This window comes from Nicrophorus vespilloides, unplaced genomic scaffold, assembly GCF_001412225.1.
Source record: "Nicrophorus vespilloides isolate i.1.1-1 unplaced genomic scaffold, Nicve_v1.0, whole genome shotgun sequence".
Taxonomy (NCBI): Eukaryota; Metazoa; Arthropoda; class Insecta; order Coleoptera; family Silphidae; genus Nicrophorus; species Nicrophorus vespilloides.
In genome coordinates this window covers 2,787-20,895 of record NW_017099826.1, presented here as the reverse complement: position 1 = coordinate 20,895, position 18,109 = coordinate 2,787, and the positions used below count along the sequence as shown (strand labels likewise).

Sequence of the window (18,109 nt, the reverse complement as noted above, 5' to 3'; positions counted from 1 at the left end):
ATTTAAATATTAAAATATATATTAATGCGCGATAACATGTTGGTATTATTATTATTATTATATAATATTGTGTAAATTGTTTGTTTTGGCAATGATGGTTGATTGTGTTTAGAGCTGTATGTCCTCCATGTTGCTGGCAGTCTTCAGCTTAACTTTGTTCTTGGTCCGTCTGAGACTGCCGAGGACGTTGAGCATCTCGGAGACGGCTTTCGGCGTTTCCCTCTGCTTCTTGTTGTTGTTATCCTGGCTGGCTTTGCGCAGCGTGAAGAAACCGCCTTTGATCTGGTTGATGATCTCGTCGTTGACGCCGGCCTTCTTGTTATCCGTTGCCGTGGAAGCGGCGTCGTCAGGGGGCGGGGAAGTCCTCGAGATTTTCTTGATCCTCAACGGGACAACAGGTGGCGGTGGTGGAGGAGGCGGGAGAATGGGCGGAGCTGGCGGTGGTGGAGGCGGTGAAGGAGGCGTTGCCACCGGCGGTGCTTTCACCGCTTCCTCGGCTTTGTCTGCTCTCATTATGGCGTGCAAGAGTTCGGATTCGGTTAACTTCAGTCGCTCCTCGAGTATCTCCAAGTGAGAGTTACTCTCCATCTCTTCGAATCGCTCCTGCATGACCTGAAGCTCAGCGACGTGCTTGTTCCTCTCATCCTCCAGAGTGCTCTTCAGCTCTTCGATCTCCTGCATCAGAAGCATCGTGTCCATTCCCTCGTCCGCGTTCAATCCTTGCAGCAGAAGAGTGCTCCTGTGAGCCAACACGTTTCTCTCCTTCTTGTAATCGTCCGCTTCCTTCCTCAAGATCAAAGCGTTACTCTTCTGACTCTTCACCATCTCTTTGAAATCCTCCAACTCGCGTTTCATCATATTCGACACGCGCAGCATCTGCTCGTGGCTGTTCTTCAGATCCACCAGCTCCTGCTGCAACCTCTCGTTCCTCTTCCTCTCTTCCTCCAATTCCTGCGTTAAATGTATATTGCTTTCAGTCGCTTCAAATTCCAGCAATTTCGCCGAGTTCAACTCGGACTGAAGATGCGCCACCTCGACGCTAAGATTCTTCACGGATTCCTTCAAGTTCTCCAAGTCCGAATCGGAAGCCGTCTCCCACGAATCGACTCCTTCATCGATCGAATCCGCAACGTCCAACAACATCGTTCTTCGACGCAGCACTTTGTTCTCTCTGTACCAGTTCGAAGCATCCGCGAGAGCCCTGCAAAAAAAAATGTTTATTCGTTGCTAGGTAATTGGTTTTAATTGCTAGGTAACCGTACTTGTTCATTGCCGTGGTTTCCACCTCGTACTGGTTCTTCAGCGAATCGTACTCCTTGAAGAGCGTCTTCGAGGCGGTCGTCAATTTTGCTAAACTCTCGTTTCTCTCGAATAATTCCGTTTCCATTTCTTCATTTTTCAAGCACATGTGCGAATTTTTCCTCTCCAAATCATGGATGGTGCGACGCGCTGTTAAAACATATAAAAAAAACAAATAGAATCACAATAAAACTGAAATAGAAATGTACCTTTTTCGTTTTGCGCGAGTAACGTTTTCCGCTTTTCCTCCGTCTCCTCGAACTTCTGTCGCCATCTGTTGGCCTCATCGCGGATGGCCAATGGGGATGTGGGGGTGGTCGGAACGCTGACCGATCCGAGCCTACTATTGGTTCTCCTCAACGGAAGTTTGCTGTTTCCGGTTGTGAGGGAAGCCGGAACGGGATTGTAGGCGTGCATCGCCATCTCTCGGACGATTCTTCTCGCACTTCTTTTCAATTAGGTCCGCATCGATGCTGCTGCAGCTTCCCGAAACTCCTGGAAAACAAAAATATATGTAAGAGAAGACGTAGTAAACACGCGCTAGATCCATTTTATTTTTAGCTCCCTCTTTTATTTTCAGGCCCACTTTGATGAACTTTTCACACTCACTTAATTCACTCAACCCAAAAAAAAAAAAAAACAAATACGAAAACAAACCAGAAAAAAATAGGGGAAATTTTATAAATTTAATAATTGCATCAAGTAGTTTGAGAACCGGAAGTTGTCATAGTTTATGTATTAACAATTGATTGATTGATTGATTGATTATCACCCATTAATTTATAAAAGTTCGTTATCAGTAGGCTTTGGATTAGTGTACTCTATCGTATCATCATTGTTATTTTACAGTTGCTAAGTAACACATGTTTATGTTTCTCTCACGAAACAGTCGAATGCGAAAGAAATAAATGAAATATGACGTTACGTGAGTCATTAAAATTCCTGATGCATTTAGGACGCACAACAATAACAAGAAAAACTAAGTTTTTTTTTTGGGGTCGTCAAGGTCTTAAAATGATTGATATTGAGAGATTCCAAGGAAAAAACAGTTAAACTATTCTGTGTTTAAGGAATGTTTTCGTTTCAATTTTGTGGCAATTAAAGTCACTTTCATTTGCGGCTATTAAATTATTGTAGTTTTGCGAGTGTCTGTCTCACGTGGGTGTGTTTCAGTACAAAAGAGCAGAGCCGGATCCAATCGAAACAAACTAAAATTCAAAATTATATAAAACAATTTCCCTTTCATTCGAGACCACTTTCTAATCGTTACTCTCTTCTTTCTCTCTTTTCGGGACACGCCCAATGATGCAACAAATTAATTGGTTGCTATGGTAATTTATTGACAGTTGCTATAGTTATGGAGATTTTTTGATTGACTCCGGTCCTGCGTCGCGAATGTTTCCATTGACAACCCGACCACACACATACGCACACACATCTTTCCTGATGACACAGATGCCATTCTCGACGAGGGAGGACGTTGATCTCAAAGGAAGTGATGAAGGAGGAAGAATGAGAGAGAGTGAAATTCCACACAGAAAAAAATAATGTCACAAATATACATAAGAGATAAACGAAATTGTTAGATGCACATTTTGTAAGGGTCAAACAAGCTTATTACTCGACCAAAGATAACAATGTATAATAGATACGAGAACAAGAACATCGTTCATTGAAACTCTCAATTATTCGAGCTATTTAAGAGCTTAATTGCTGCTATGGTAATAACCGAAAATAGTTTGTTACCATGGTGACATCTTCGAATTTGTATGTTGAGAGCGCTATTAATTTGTTTCGTTGTTACGTAATTTATTTCGTTTCTCGCAACAAAACAATAATAATCAAGTGAACTGTGTGTGTGTGTGTGTGTGAAACAAAAAAAAAGAAACAATAAAATCGTAAAACAAAACGACGTAACAGCATCTCGGTCCGAATCTCGAGTCAACTGTTTTAACTGTACTCTTTTTTTTTTGAACTCACAGTTTCTTCTTTTGTTTTAGAGAACTTTACAAAAATGTAATAAAAACAAGAGTTTTAAATTTATATAATTACCTTCTTCAATTGTTTTTTTTATTTAGTTTGCTTTTGATCACTGTGAGGTTATATTCGTAACTATTGATAACATTCATGCGTTTCTAAGGTTACACCAAAATACTCTTATCTAATCAAAGCCGGCTTTTACCATTAATAATACACATATATTTATATCAGAATAAACGGTGATTCATCATGATACGTTTTGTGGCGAAATAAGTAAAATTAGTTAAGTTTTCTTAAGTGAAAACTTTCTGCCTTTTGTGCAAAGAAAGGTGAAAACGTGTGCAAATATGCGAATAAAAAAAAGAAAAAACGAAAGAAGAAATCGCCGATGTTGTCACAGCCCCTTGGGCGAAGACATCGAAGACTCGTTATTATTTGAGCTTGGAAGTGAAATCCACTTTACTTTCCAATACAATAAATAAGTACACGTACTTACAGGTATTAACAATCAAAGGAAAAGTTATCAATTTCATCAATTTACAAGAATTTTAATAATAACAAAAATTTCTCAATTTTGTTTTCGCTTGTTTGTTGTTTTCATGGCGTAGTTACATCTTGTATGAACGCGTTTTCACTTGTTTCTTTAGTACTAATGGAAAAGTATGTCTACGCTTAATTGACAATACCAATTGTTTCTTTTAAGTTTCGTTACTAAGGAAACACAAAAAGAAATTGACAATGACCCTAACAAATTCAATTGTTTCCACGCAGCTGCGCTTCGATTTGATTACATTTTCTTTTGTTTTAATCACTTTGATCGATGATTTCATGCATATTTTCGCTATTTATCAGCAACAACAACACGTAATCAACCGCTAAGATTATAATAATTTCATAAAAAATTTAATTATTGTTGTTAATTATTGTTTCTCATCTTTGTTTTCTACAATTTTTTCCCAGAGCCATATTTTTGCTAACCTTGAATTTTTAATCGCGTTTCGTCTTTTTCTACCTGACGATATTGAACTTTGCATTCGTTTTTTCAATTGTTATTATTATTATCAATAACAAAAGAAAACGCATTGATTAATTGTGAATTGATTCATCGTCATAGTAAACCATGACAATTCACCTCTTTTGTTTATCGACGCGTTCTTCTCTTTTATTTTCGCCGGTCAACGAAACTCGATTGTTTTTCAACAAAACAATTGTTTTGTTATTAATCATACGTTTTGATCACAGCTGATTGATATAAAAGTAACCATGACAACAAATCAAATAAAACGTTTTAATTATTATGTAAGAAAACGAACTATTAGCATTCTTGAGCGCATAAAATGAAAATTTGTATTAAACTAACTAAAAGTTTAGAAGATGAAGAATCAAACTTACTGTATAAGTTTTTGTTTTTGTTTTTTTGGCGCAACAGTAGGCGAAGGAGACACGGTAACCCACAATCGGTGCGCGAGAAACAAAAGAACGATGCGAGCACGGCACGGCACACGCGACTACACAAAGAAGAGTGATGAAGAAAGAGGATATTCTGTGGGTTGTTGTTGAGTAGTGCAAGGTGCAGTTATGAGTTGGATGCTGCTGCTGAGGTCGAAGTAGTGGTGGTAGAGAAGGAACAACAACAACAACTGAAACCACGAAACCGACGAAAACCAGAGATCATCACGGGTGAAAGTTCTTCGCTTCCTCGAAAATACATCCACAACTCGTTAAAGTCTTTTCATTAAGTTAATCCTTGTTTTTCGTTTGTCTTCCTTAATTCATCTGTTTTCTTTTTTTGTTGCTATAGAAACGATCTTCACTCAGGTATTGTTTCTCAGTGGACGGGACACGACACGCGACTCGATCTGGACTGGATCGGAGCGCGCTTTGGAATCTATCTTTAAGTGCCGCGCCTTCACTCTTTCCTTCCTTCCTTCTCTCTCTCAATCACTCTTCCCACAACTCTTTATCTTTCTTTCTCACTCTCGCTCATTCTCATTCCTCGTATTTCCATCTCTTAGGTTTTTACGCTATCAAATTCGAACCCCGCCAACGTGACTCATCATCAACATCATCATCATCATTGGGTAGGAAAATCATCAAAGAAGACGACCACACAATGAACGCGCGATAAATCTCGCGTTTTATATGACTCTGCTGCTGTATCACTTAACTATCATCTTCGTAACATCTTCTTCCTCTTGAATTATTATTACTTAGTCATATTTCAAGAAAATTAAAAAAAAAATTGATTTTCAAGCTTATAGATTGCATAATCTAAAAATATCTAGGTGAAAATTGTTTTAAAAATCATTCAAAAACATTCACGTTGGTATCACGTTAGTAATTCAATTTGACAGCTGTCAATTATTTTGCAATTTTGACAGCTGTCATTTATTTAAAATTGGTCGGTTTTATAAGCAAAACGAAACGCGTTTCAACAAACAAATATGAATTAGTTGATTGTTGATGTAATAAGTTTGCAGTGAATTTTGCACATTTCGTTTTGGACATTATTTCCTATTGGTTGCGATAGATTCGGCCATCTTGATTTGTTGATAATCAACCCCCAATAGCAACAATGCCGGAACCAAGATGGCCGACTGTCAAATAAATATTGGACCAATCGAATTGTTAGAAATAAAAAAGATAAATATCTCTTCATTGGTCAGAAAGATAACATTTTTTTGTTTTGTTTTTTTTAAATTTTAAATTTACGTTACAAAACTAACAGTTTGTAATGTTTGCAGAATGTTTTTTCAAGTGAAATCAAGACTATCGATTTCTATTTGCGTCTTTATTCTCATTTTTGATTTTCTTTTCTCTTCCCGTTTTAGAATGGAAGACGGAAAGGTTTCGCACTTTCCCGAAACCGATGAACGAACGCAAAGAAAAACAAGTGAGTATCGGGGGAAAATAGAAACGTTCGAGCGAGAAAAAGCGAAAAGCAGACGTGTTCGTCTTCTCTAATTGACGCTAAAAATAGAGGTAGAGAGGGCCGGTAATTAATTGGGAAACAGCCCCCAAACAAAGCCTATTAATACACACAACATGCGAGAGGCTCCATCTCTTTCTTTGGAACAAACAAACAAACGAAATTCGTGAGTAAACCGTGACTAATTCCCGATCCGAAAGTAAACTTATCTTTATTCCTGCAAAATTGAAACAGTGATGCAGTTACCGTGACAACCCAGGTTTTGACAGCGTCGCAGCGCACCCCAAACAAATTTGTAACAATATTGTAACTATGGTAGCATATGGGAAACGGAAAATAGGAAACATTGTTGTCATGGTAATTGAATATAATAGAAAATGTCTTCGGCGGAGACTGCAAGTCATTAAATCGAGTGGTCATGAATAAAACATGTTTTGTTTCCTATGCATTCAATCGCTCTCACTCTTTATCTTTCTCTTTTTCTTTCAGTTAAGTTGCAAAATGCATAAGTATATTTAACATAGGTGTATGTATTTAATGAAACGAGCGAATATGATGAAAATATGCAATTGTGTACGTTGTTGTTTTTTTTTTCAAGGATCAAACGATTCCAATTACCCGCGCTAATAACAACAAGTTGCATTCTCTCGCTCACTCTCTCTCTCTCTCTCTTTCTCCATATATAAATCGCTTTCCTTTTCCAACTTTTCCATAGCAACCTTTGTTTTGTTCAACCTCTCTCGTTCCCATGCAACCATAATTTTTCGTTCCCATTCGTTTCGATTCTGCAATTAATTTCATCGTCGTCGTCGTATAATTGCCATGGAAATAGCGTAAAATAACTGCGAATCGAGTGCCGCTTTAATAACGTACATTCGTACGTTCGTTCACCACAAAATAAACAAATCGTGACACATAGAAAACTGCGATAAGCCAACTGCGTTCGCTTTTAAAGTAATTAAATTATCTTAGTCGAAATTAAATACTTCCCCAACAGCAACAACAACAAAAAAACATATTAGTCTTAGTAAACTTACGTAACTTAGGAAACGTCACAAGGGTTGTTGTTGTAACTATGGAAACGGTGTATTTGTAATATGTACAATTATACGTCCTTGATCTTGTTCGTTCCAAAAGTCAAGGGTTGTTGTGTAACTATGGAAACGACTTCCTTAAATAACGTGTAGCATGCAGATGATTCTGTTTTGCAATTTGTTTCGCTTCCATTCAAGGTCAAGGGTTGTTTGGGTAACTATGGAAACTGCTTTTTTGCAATTACCCAACGAATTGGAATAACTCGAATATCTTAGGAATTCCGAAAGTAACGAAAGTTTTTTTTTTTTTTTTTTTTTTGAAGCGAAAACAAATGCTAATTGTTGTGTAATTACCGTTTAATTCGAGTGTGCGAATTGTAACGGGAAAAATGATGACAATTACTAATCCGGAAATCGCGTTGCTCATGTCTCCATGGAAACAAATTAAGAGAGAGAGAGAGAAAGGAAAAACAAAATATGTTCCCTTAGGAAAGTGGTCGTATTAAGAAATTGTCCCTCTTACGTGATCGTTCTTGGCAGATCGAAGAAAGGTAAATTAGAAAGCGAACACACCTGTACTTTTTACTTTTTTTTCTCCTCTTCGTAAAAGAATTCATTGCAATATCATTATTATTATTATTGTTTATCTGTTCATTTCATCTCCGGATCTTCGAGACGCCGTCGAATCCACGTGTAGACTGTATGTGTACAAGCGACACAGGATCAACATCTCGATTTCACTTTCTCCTTAGCAACCTGCAACAACAACAACATCAACAAGAAGAGAATTTATGTAATCGCGTTTCCATGGCAGCCATCTCGGATTTGTTTCTCTGTCAATGTCAATGGTTGTTGCGTAACGTTGGAAACGGTAGATCGAATAAATGAATGAATGAATGATACATGCGGTAGTGCATGATAATAATTACGCAATGACATTGTCACACTGTGACATTCCCTGGTTGTCAAATTTGATTGTTTTGTCACTTTTTAAGGTGAAAACCGTTGCCATAGCAGCTAAATGCGGTTAGAGTATTATGCAATGTCTTATTTCGCAGATAAACATTTGAAACTGACGTGATTGCGATAAAATTATCCGTGATACAATGTGGATGCGTGCGTGCGTGCGTCTCTGGATTTCTTGGTATTCGAAAATTTCCTTAGTTTCCATGGTTTCCGTGCAGTAAATAGTCGAACAATGACAACTGAATTCCAGTTAAAGATTGCCATGAACGTTTCGACATTGTTTTAATAAACAAATTCCTATCGGAAAATGAAAATCGCGATTTTTTCTTTAATTGAATTCTTAAAATATTCCAGATGGAGGAAGTCACATATCGCGCTCGCACAATGAATAAGGAATACGTGCTTCGAATCGATAACAATTGAACGTCGAAGTTGTCGAAGGTCGGACAACTTGATTTTTATTTTCCAATTCGAAGTCATATGCACTATAAATAAACTATTTCGAATCGTAAAATCGAATTAAAAAAAAAAAAAGAGAATCGAATCAAAGAAACAATTGATAAAATGAACGGTTGCTATGTTTATAAAACAATTGGTAAATAACATTTTTGTTTCTTTTTTTTTCATTTGTTTCATAACATTTCGATGCGTTTTCCAAACTGTTTCGGTGAATCGATGTAGACTAAGCAAAGACTCGTAAAGTTGATAAACACTACAAAAGTGAAAATTGGAACGAGTTTCCCAACACGGAGAAGATAATTAACAAATAAACGATGGAAACAAGCACGCGCGTGCCCTCATCGAATTTGAAACAAATGACGATTATTGAAAAACATATGATAACTCGATGAAATCAAGCATTCGGATGTTTAATTGTGGTCGCAGATGAATGAAATGGAGCGCGTTTCGTTCGTAATTGAATGGAGAGTAAAGTAAAGTAAATTCTCGAACGGTAATCTGTATGCTGAAGACGTTTCCAATTAGATATATTCTGCATCTAATTGACAGCATCCTTGAAGCGAGCCGACGTTGATCTGGGGATTTCAGATTACGAATGGTAATTATATACGAATATAAGTAGGCTTAATTTGTGGGAGGTGCAAGAGAAACAAAAATCACCACCTTAGCAACAACAGGATGTTTGTTGTGGCAACTTTCGCCCACACCCCGAAACAAGAAATCAAGAGCTTTTCGAGATGCAAAACAAAATGAAAATAAATAAGTTTTGGAATTGCGGCCGAAACGAAAGGGAAATGTTTTTTTTATTTATTTTATGTGGAGCAGCGGACACACGCGCCTCCACCGATCGTTTGTTTTTAATTGAGTGTTTTTTGTTTCTGCTCTTTTTACTTTTGTTTTGTTTTTTGTAAGTGTGCGGTACATTCAAACGAATTAAGGTCAAATCAAAGTTGGCAAGTAAAGAATAAGATGAGCGTGCGCTTGCGACATCTATGGGAATCGAAAGAAACAATTTATAAGGAAAAGTTAATTAATTTTGTCAATTAGTTTTTTTTTGCCAATTATTTTTTATCTAAAGATTATTTAGAAAACTAAATATTAAGTGGGAAAATATAGCAGAAGTTACTTAAATGAAAAACAGATGAATCATAAACTAGCGAGGTGACTTCGATCTTGGAAAAACACATATTTGCTCTACATATATATTCCAAATAAGTGCGAATCGGGTCGTGTGTGTGTCACGACTCGAATTGGCTTACGTAAATCGTATTTATTTTGTTTTGACAACAACAACAAAAGAACGTCGATTTTTGTTCCCACGCGGGCGTACCTCCTGTTATCGATTGGTAACTCGGAATGTTGAAAAAAAAAAGAAAAGATATTTCGTATAATAATTGTCGTTAATTTTGTGATTGGCAAAGAGTTTGTTTCGTAGTTTTGGTGGGCGGGTTGTTTCGGCTCGGGTGCGTTGCTAAGCGACAAATGTTGAAACAATTGCGAATATTGAGATGGTAACTATAGGTTTCGGGGTGGCGACATCTGAAAATTACATTTTTATTTCCATGTCCGTCGCGTCTCTTCATACATACACATCATAATATGTGTAAATATTGTAAAATTGCAAGGATGAAATGGACCAAGGTTGCTTGCGTAATGCATTCGATATGGTGGGATGTAACAGGTAGAAGTAGTAGTAGTAGTAGTGTGCATTGGAAACAAATGAAAAACGATAATACTATACACGTACATATATATATGTTGATGTCGCCGTCGTTCGAACTGATGTCACTTGACTGTCGTCCGTTCGGGAGGCATCACTAGCACAACCAATAGAAACAGAAGAAACATTCGAAAACAGAAACAAAATTATGGATATCTTCGATGTGGATGCTTGAGGAGCGTCCGAGATGCCGAAGATTACTTTATCATTAGTTTTCGTTATCGTCGTCAGTTCAATTCACGCGATCTCTTCAGGTTTGAATCGATTGATTAAATTTTTTCAGAAAACTAAATTTTCATAACTTTTCAGCTCGATTAGAGTGCGCGAAGGATCGTGTCGTTAAGTTCGAGAAGATTATTGGTATTCGACCGAGATATTCGTTGCATCCGAACCTTCTGCATCAAGCGACCAATGATGGTAGATCTCGCTCAATCACCATTGATTGTTTAAACAAATGCTTGGAGATCAAAGAGTGCTCGAGTTTCGTTCTCTTCTACGAGAACGCTTCCTGCTATTGGTTCACCGATGACATATCAAATCTTCACGAGGAGGACGAGACGCTCTACGACGCCGACGTCGCCTGGTTCCGGAAAACTTGTTTCCATGGTGAATATATTTATTTTATTAATTTATCACCATAACCATAAATTTATATAGCAAAGAAAACAAAAGTTTTAATGAGTAAATTTTCCAAAATTTTTATGTTTCTGATGACTAAATGAAACTCACCTAAATCAGAAATGAAACGAAACAGTTGAGTTCATTCTCGAATCAAATTAAGTCATCGTTGCTTGGTAACAATAAAAAATTTTGTTATTAGAAAACAACAAGTTAATTAACGAAATTGCGCGTTTTCTTTCTTTAATTTTCTTTAGATAAGACTTATCGACGTTGCGCGCTCGAAATAACTTACGTTGCTTGTGGTTATTTCGAGGTTTTTTTTTGCGATAAAAGAAATAGATTCATTAGAAATAGAAACGTTAAGTGATGCGCGTATTTTAAGTTCACAGAGGGGTTACGAATAGTAATTGGTTGCTTAGCAACAAATAAATTATGTTCGATAAGACACAACAAAAATGAATATAAACTTTACGTTTTGCAATGTTAATTTGATTTGATGACGAATATGCAGCATTAATTGGCGCGCTCTTGATTTATTCATTAGATCGTGCGGTTTTTCAACTTCCTCTGCTATTGTTCTTTAAATAGACAAATTATTAATATTAATTATATTTTTTTTGGTTTTTTTTTAGAGCCGAAAATTTGCGACAGAATCTGGACGTTCGAGCGAATCCCGGGTGCGACGCTCGTTGGAAACAATACGAAACAATTGCCGAAGGCGGTGAAGAGAAGCGAATGTCAGCAGGCGTGTCTGAACGAGACGACGTTCGAATGCAGATCGGCGAAGTTTCGCATCCAGAATTATTCGAATTTCCGCTCCGAGGCTTCCGGTCTGTGCACGTTGAGCGACGCGGATCGTCACAGCGTGCCGAACGCGTACAGAGCATCAAGACTGGACGAAGAGTATCTCGAGAATCAGTGCACGAAAAGTTAGTTGGTTTCTACGTCTGTTTCTGTTTCTATTTCGTTTGTTTATGCCTATAGATCTGACGAACGTCTTCTGCGCCTTCGAAGAGTTCCCCGACGTCCGACTCGGTCACTCCGACGCGTCTCTAAGCGACGCCTCGGAATCGCAATGTCGAAGCGAATGCGACTCGAAAACCATCTTCGGTTGCCGTGGTTACACCCTGTTGCCTGGCAGCCGATCGCATCTGTTCACGTGTCTGATGCACGGCGAAAACAGCAAGCTGCACGGACCCAGAGCTCTGGTCCATCATGCGGGTGCCAAATATTACGAAAGAGCCCCCTGCTTGAACAGTGAGCACACACTTTTCATTTATTTCCGAAATTTTTTTATTAACAAATTTCGTTTACGCAACGCGTAGTTACGGTGACCTGCAGTCGCGACGAAATGCTGGTCCGTTTTCAACCGGACAATCCGTTCCGCGGCCGCCTCTACATGAACGGATACTCTGATAATCCCGAGTGCTACGCCTTGGGGAACGACAGAGCTCCGATCACTCTCAGATTGCCATTGGTGATGCACAGATGCGGCATCCTCGAAGCGAGAAGTCCGATCAACAGGTACAACTCATCCAAATTGATACGTAACCATAGTAATAACTTGTTTATTTACTTGTAGAACGTTGATGTCGTCGACGATGATCATACAGTATAATTCTCTCGTTCAGACGCAATCGGATCGGATAATAAACGTGGGCTGCGTCTTCGCGAACGACACGAAGAAAGTCGTCGTCGGCACCGGTTTCAACGTTTCCAGAGATCACACGGGCCTCGGCACGAGCCTCATCAATTCCAGCGTTTCCTTGCCAACGGTTGACATGAGGATCGTCGATCTGAGCACGAACGGTGACATCTCGGAGACGGAAATCGGCGACGATCTCAAGTTGATAATCGAAATGCATCCGAGAAACAGTTAAATCCAACAATTTCCAACTAATATTAACAATAATAATAACAATATAATTTGCAGACGGTTTCGACATTTGGGCCGGACATTTGATTGCCATGACCGAGAACGGACGGGAATCCATCCTGCTTTTGGACGACAGAGGTTGTCCAACCAATTTAGACATTTTCCCATCACTGCAGAAGATCTACAACAACGATTCCGTCACTCTAACATCGACTTTTCAAGCCTTCAAATTCTCCTCATCGAACATCTTGAGGTTCAGCGTGATCGTGCAATTCTGCTCCGGCAGATGTCCTTCGGTTCGTTCATCGCTTAGCAACCCTTAATAATAATAACAACAATAACAAAAACAAAATACGTTACAGATCGATTGCGGCGCCGTTTACAACGCGAACAACAAGAGGAGAGCGGTGGTAACCGAAGACGTTTCGAATCGAAAATACGAAGAGGAAATGGGAAGCGTTCTCGAGGAAATGCCCTTGGAATTCGTCCTCGTCGTGAGGAGCGCGACGGTTCGACAAGATCGTCTAATCCATGGAGAAAACAATCGAATTCTCGTCGCCGGCTACGGTAAATCGATCAATTGATTCCCTCTCAACGAGTATAATTATAAATTTCAGATTTGAACACGAACGAAGTTTGCCTCGATTTTTCGCTTCTAATCGGTATCGCGATCACTTGGATCCTCATTCAAATCATCCTTCTGGTGTGTTGCGTCGCTCTGATACGTAGATACAGGAAGCATTACGAGGATCGGCAACTCTCCGAATCGGTGGAGGAATTGCACAAGAATTTCGGTCTCGGTTTCAGCAATCTGGAGAACGCGCGGAGGGTGCGATTCGCCGATGGACATTTGACTTGAATCGAAGACCAAAGGCAAAGTGTAGAAAGTGTACATAGCATTTATATTTTAGCTATATGTTTCGAATAAATCTATATTTTTTTTATACCGATCGTCACGTTTAATGTATGCAACCAAATGCGCACTTCACCTCAAACTGATAATTACAGGTAAACCATGGATGCCACAAATATGATCGAGGGCTCATTCGAAAGCTTATTAATACACCTTCAATTTGCGTTATTAACGATTAAATTCGCGTGTGCGGTTATCGAGTTATTAAATAATAAAGGTAATTACCTGCACTCTTCGATCTTTCGCAAAAACTCCTCTTTCTTTTCCTCGATCAATCCTTGAAAAAAAATTGAGTTACATTAATTAATTGCTTTCTCGTCGCAAATCGATTTACCATTTGGTAAATTTCCAATTCTTCTCTTCATCTCCGAACACAGAATTTCCGTGCACTCCACTATTTAGTTCTTTCCTTCTTTTTCTTCATCTCTCTGTGTCTTTGAATTGCAGACGACTTTGCGCTCTTCCGGAAATTGGGAATCCACCGTCAAAAGTAAAACGCAGATCAAAGTGTCGAAAGTTTGTGAGAAAACTCAGGAAATTATCAATTGGAATTGAATTATTACATAAATCCGTGTACGTTTTGACAGTCAGTCTCTTAAGAAACGTCAACTTTCCTGTCATTCAGTTACTCGTTGCTAGGAAACGGAAAAACAAAGGTGTTAATACAAGGTGTTGATTATAAAACAAATTGAACACTCACGTTTCTATGCAGGTGAATACATAAGTTTCAAATCAAATTCTGCAACGAAATAAAAAAAAGAAAAGTTACAAGTTAAAAGGTAAAGAAATAAACAAGTTTCGATAGGCATAAATACATTTATTTCTGTAACATTTGCGTCATAGTTCATTTCTTCATAGGGTAATACGTACACTGTTTGCTTGTTTGTTTGTTTAAAATCGATATAAAAGTACAGGAAATAACAGAGAAATCAACAGAAAAAATAAAGTTAACAATATATATATATTTATAATATAATTTCTTTTTCTTCTTTTTTCATTTGATAATTTAATGGTTTTTCTTTTCTTTTGGAGAGTATAAATTATCTTAATATTATGTGCATATTTTTACATTTATATTATGCAATTTTCGCTCGCTATCCATCTCACACGGCACCTCTCACACTTGTTGTATGAATCAGAGCAGCCTTCGTGATCTTTCCTTCTTTCTTATACACGCAATTGTCTTTTCTCATTCTTATTATAATTATAATTATATTCATATAAATATATACAAGATGATTCAATACATTTAGTTTTACGTAAACAAAGTTGCCTAAGGTTATACTTATGTAATAGGCCGCGCCATCTGTGGTGCTTCTCATTTCTTTTGTTTTAAGCTGAGATTACATTAGCAAAATTTCTTATTGGATCGATATATAAATTCTGGTTTTTTTTTATACATATATAGATAAAGATATTATTTTTTTTTGTATACAAATATAAGATATAAATATTTACATTAAGGTTGGTTCACACGAAGATTAGTATCTTTATCAATGATTAAAACAATTGCAACTTTGACATTTAAGATACTATCCTATTGTGAATCAGTCTTTCGACATTTTATTTATATATACACACAGACATAAATTAAGATATGTTAAATTAGTTTTAATTGATTAAGATTAATATTTTTCTGCGCAGGTTTGGATTATGAACAGAAATATGTACATAATTTATACGTTACGTAATGTAATTAGTCTTTTTGTGATGCAATTGGTATGAGGGAAAAGGAGAGAAAGGATCGGTGCAGAACAGTAATCATAGATGGATCTCTTCTCAGTTTATATACTAATCACTTACTGAATGAGTTGTACTCTGTAAGCATTCGTCCTCATTAAGTACAGAATCTGGTGCTCATGATGTATGCAACAGCAGTTCAACTGGATGCCTACATCAATAATATGTAGATCATACGCCATCTGTTATTCCATTAACTAATTATTTACTTTGACGTTGTCATTTGTCAAATATACATTTAATTTCACGTAAGAATCTTTCCAATTATGTTAAATAATGTTTTTTTTTTAATATTAATTTACATTTAGACGTGTAAATAAACATATATAATTTATGTGCAAAATGAAACAAAAGAGGGACGCGATAATTGTAAGATTATTGCGTAATAAAAACCCCCCCTGCGCTTCGTGATTTACACGGCCGATGGCGACAAAAAAAAACCGTACTTTAGCACGGAATTAACGCAATGAATTACAGCCAGCTTCGCCGTTATCCTCGTAATATTGTTATTAATAATACTACAGCAGCAAAGTTATGATTATTTTCTTCATTTTCTCCTTCTTCTAACACACACACACACATACACAAGAAGAAGAAGAAAAAAAAGCACATCTAATAATCTCCGCTTTTCTTATTAGTTCAAGTTTGCTCCTCGTTTCCAAGACTACTCAAAGTCATGTCCAGTCGTCGTTTAATATTCTCGGGACGTTTGGCCGTTATTGGTACGTGTGTGCTTTATTTTTTTTTCATCTTCTTTGTGTTGGCAATTCAGTTTTAGGGACATTTCAGTTTCGCAGTTGTGTCAATGGTTATTTCTGTTGTTTGTTTGTTGCTTTGGTTACTAGTGATATTTTTAATATTTTTGTTTTATTAGTCGTTGTCTCGCTTTTCGTCGTCTTCGTCGTCGTCGTCGTTCCATTTAAATCTCTCATCTTTCGTGCATGCACCTCTGTCTGAGTGGGCGAAAAGGTTAAGTCGCGGGGCCGACGGTAATCAGTCAATTTTTGCATCGAAATATCAGCGAGTGCGATGGCTTGGAAATGTTAACGCCTCTCTTTTGTTTTACGTTTTTACGCGAAAAGGGCTTTCTCAACTCTTTTTTTAACTCTTTAAGTAATTAAGGTTTTTGTTTTATATTTACTTCAAGAGGTTGGTATTGTTTAGGGTGTTTGTTGGTTGGTTGGTATGATGGGGAGTCAGGGAGGAATCAGACGTTACCTGGGTAGCTGGGCCTGGGGGGATGCAGGAAGGGACTCCGGACCGTCGGCACTCCACCGTTCGACGAGGATCTGCCGCCTCCGTTGACCGTCACCAGGGTCGTCGTCGTCACCTCCGAAGTGCACGACTCCCTCTTGTGGTACGTCGGCTGACTGTACAATCTAATCATCAATCATCATCAATTAGAATATACATTTTTCTTTTTGTTTGTTTGTTTGTTTTTTTTACATAAATACAAGTTTCATCAAGTTGACCACAATCTCATTACAGAATGATAAACAGACATAACCTATAAATAGTGACATGCAACATTCAAGTTGGTACACCTTGTTGTGGTAACATGAAACAATCGTACCAACTGATGACACTGATGGTTGTTGTTTCTCGTCTTGTGATTGAAACGAAAACGTGCGGAAAGCAAAGCGCGACGTTAATTGGAGTTGTTCGATAGTTGGCGACGCAAAGCACGTAACACCCATTCAGCAGAACCACCAGAAACGATGGCAACTGCTCCAAAATAAAATCACTACCATCAAAACTAGTCGACTCGATTGATCTAATTGTAATTTAATTACATTTTCAACTACAGAAATTTGATCAAGTTGGTATCACTTCGATAGTTCGTAAAAGTTACCAAAAACAAATTACAAACAAGTTACCAACTATATAGTATTAAGGTAATTTAAATGCTTATTGCAATTGAAAATAGGGAAATATATTATATTTTCTTTTTAAACTTTTGTTCAGAGACGATTGAAAATCTTTTTTTTTTGCTTGGGAAATAGAAAAATCCGAAAATGGCATGAATTCTATTACATTTTTTTTTCGGTATTTGCGTAGTTTTCTCCGAGCATTGCGAGGAAAACTGGGGCGAACGAAGAGTGTGCATCAAATAGGAAATGAGCAGAGGAAATTGGGTTTTTCGCATTGTTAGTTTACATTTCCTCTAAACTACCTTCATCATTCGAATTATTGAACATAATCATCTCAAAAGTACAAGATCTAAACTACGAGCTATATACTACTTTGTTAATGTTGCTATGGCAACTGTAGTAATGTTATTTGTTGTTGTTGTTGTTGTTGCAGCATTGAAGCGGCACGTTTTCCGGTTTCAGATCGCAGGCGGCGGCGGTTGTTGTCGTCGTTGCTATGTGGACTCCGGCAATGTCGCATTCCATTCCGACGAGCGTCCATTCCGTCAGACTGACCGGAACAACATGCAACACGCTTTAACCAATCAGATCGCGTTCGTACACAGATGTCGCTGTTCGATACATGATGCAACCGTGTGCGTGTTTATGTTTGACTGGTAGAGGAGTAGTTGGTGTACGTATTTCGCTCTTCCCGGATTTAG

At 37.8% G+C, this 18,109-nt stretch overlaps 2 protein-coding genes across 5 annotated transcripts; one reads left to right on the top strand and one right to left on the bottom strand.

Annotated features, from left to right (window-relative positions):
• Positions 1–31: 31 nt before the first annotated feature.
• On the bottom strand, positions 32–14,269 carry LOC108565715 (shootin-1). Of its 4 annotated transcripts, XM_017925301.1 has the most exons (5): positions 14,132–14,269; positions 14,023–14,074; positions 1,509–1,794; positions 1,263–1,449; positions 32–1,201 (listed from the first exon to the last, which is right to left on the bottom strand). In XM_017925301.1, the coding sequence occupies exons 3-5, from the start codon at positions 1,720–1,722 to the stop codon at positions 109–111; spliced, it is 1,494 nt and encodes a 497-aa protein (XP_017780790.1). In that variant the 5' UTR covers positions 1,723–1,794; positions 14,023–14,074; positions 14,132–14,269; the 3' UTR covers positions 32–108. The 4 variants fall into 4 exon arrangements, with proteins under 4 accessions (XP_017780790.1, XP_017780793.1, XP_017780789.1 ...); XM_017925304.1 differs by lacking the exons at positions 14,023–14,074; positions 14,132–14,269 and adding an exon at positions 7,816–7,837; XM_017925300.1 differs by lacking the exons at positions 14,023–14,074; positions 14,132–14,269 and adding an exon at positions 4,672–5,138.
• On the top strand, positions 10,441–13,828 carry LOC108565714. The gene is made up of 9 exons (XM_017925299.1): positions 10,441–10,641; positions 10,697–10,993; positions 11,641–11,937; positions 11,993–12,265; positions 12,334–12,532; positions 12,591–12,883; positions 12,942–13,180; positions 13,247–13,451; positions 13,502–13,828. The coding sequence occupies exons 1-9, from the start codon at positions 10,575–10,577 to the stop codon at positions 13,741–13,743; spliced, it is 2,112 nt and encodes a 703-aa protein (XP_017780788.1). The 5' UTR covers positions 10,441–10,574; the 3' UTR covers positions 13,744–13,828.
• Positions 14,270–18,109: the final 3,840 nt, after the last annotated feature.

Excerpts from the sequence above, each read along its gene's own strand:
- LOC108565715 (XM_017925301.1), bottom strand. The coding sequence starts at position 1,722 with ATGGCGATGCACGCCTACAATCCCGTTCCGGCTTCCCTCACAACCGGA. Across the intron at positions 1,450-1,508 it reads ACTCGCGCAAAACGAAAAAG|CGCGTCGCACCATCCATGAT; the intron begins GTACATTTCTAT and ends ATGTTTTAACAG. Across the intron at positions 1,202-1,262 it reads GAAACCACGGCAATGAACAA|GGCTCTCGCGGATGCTTCGA; the intron begins GTACGGTTACCT and ends TTTTTTTTGCAG.
- LOC108565714 (XM_017925299.1), top strand. The coding sequence starts at position 10,575 with ATGCCGAAGATTACTTTATCATTAGTTTTCGTTATCGTCGTCAGTTCA. Across the intron at positions 10,642-10,696 it reads AATTCACGCGATCTCTTCAG|CTCGATTAGAGTGCGCGAAG; the intron begins GTTTGAATCGAT and ends ATAACTTTTCAG. Across the intron at positions 13,452-13,501 it reads AATTCTCGTCGCCGGCTACG|ATTTGAACACGAACGAAGTT; the intron begins GTAAATCGATCA and ends TATAAATTTCAG.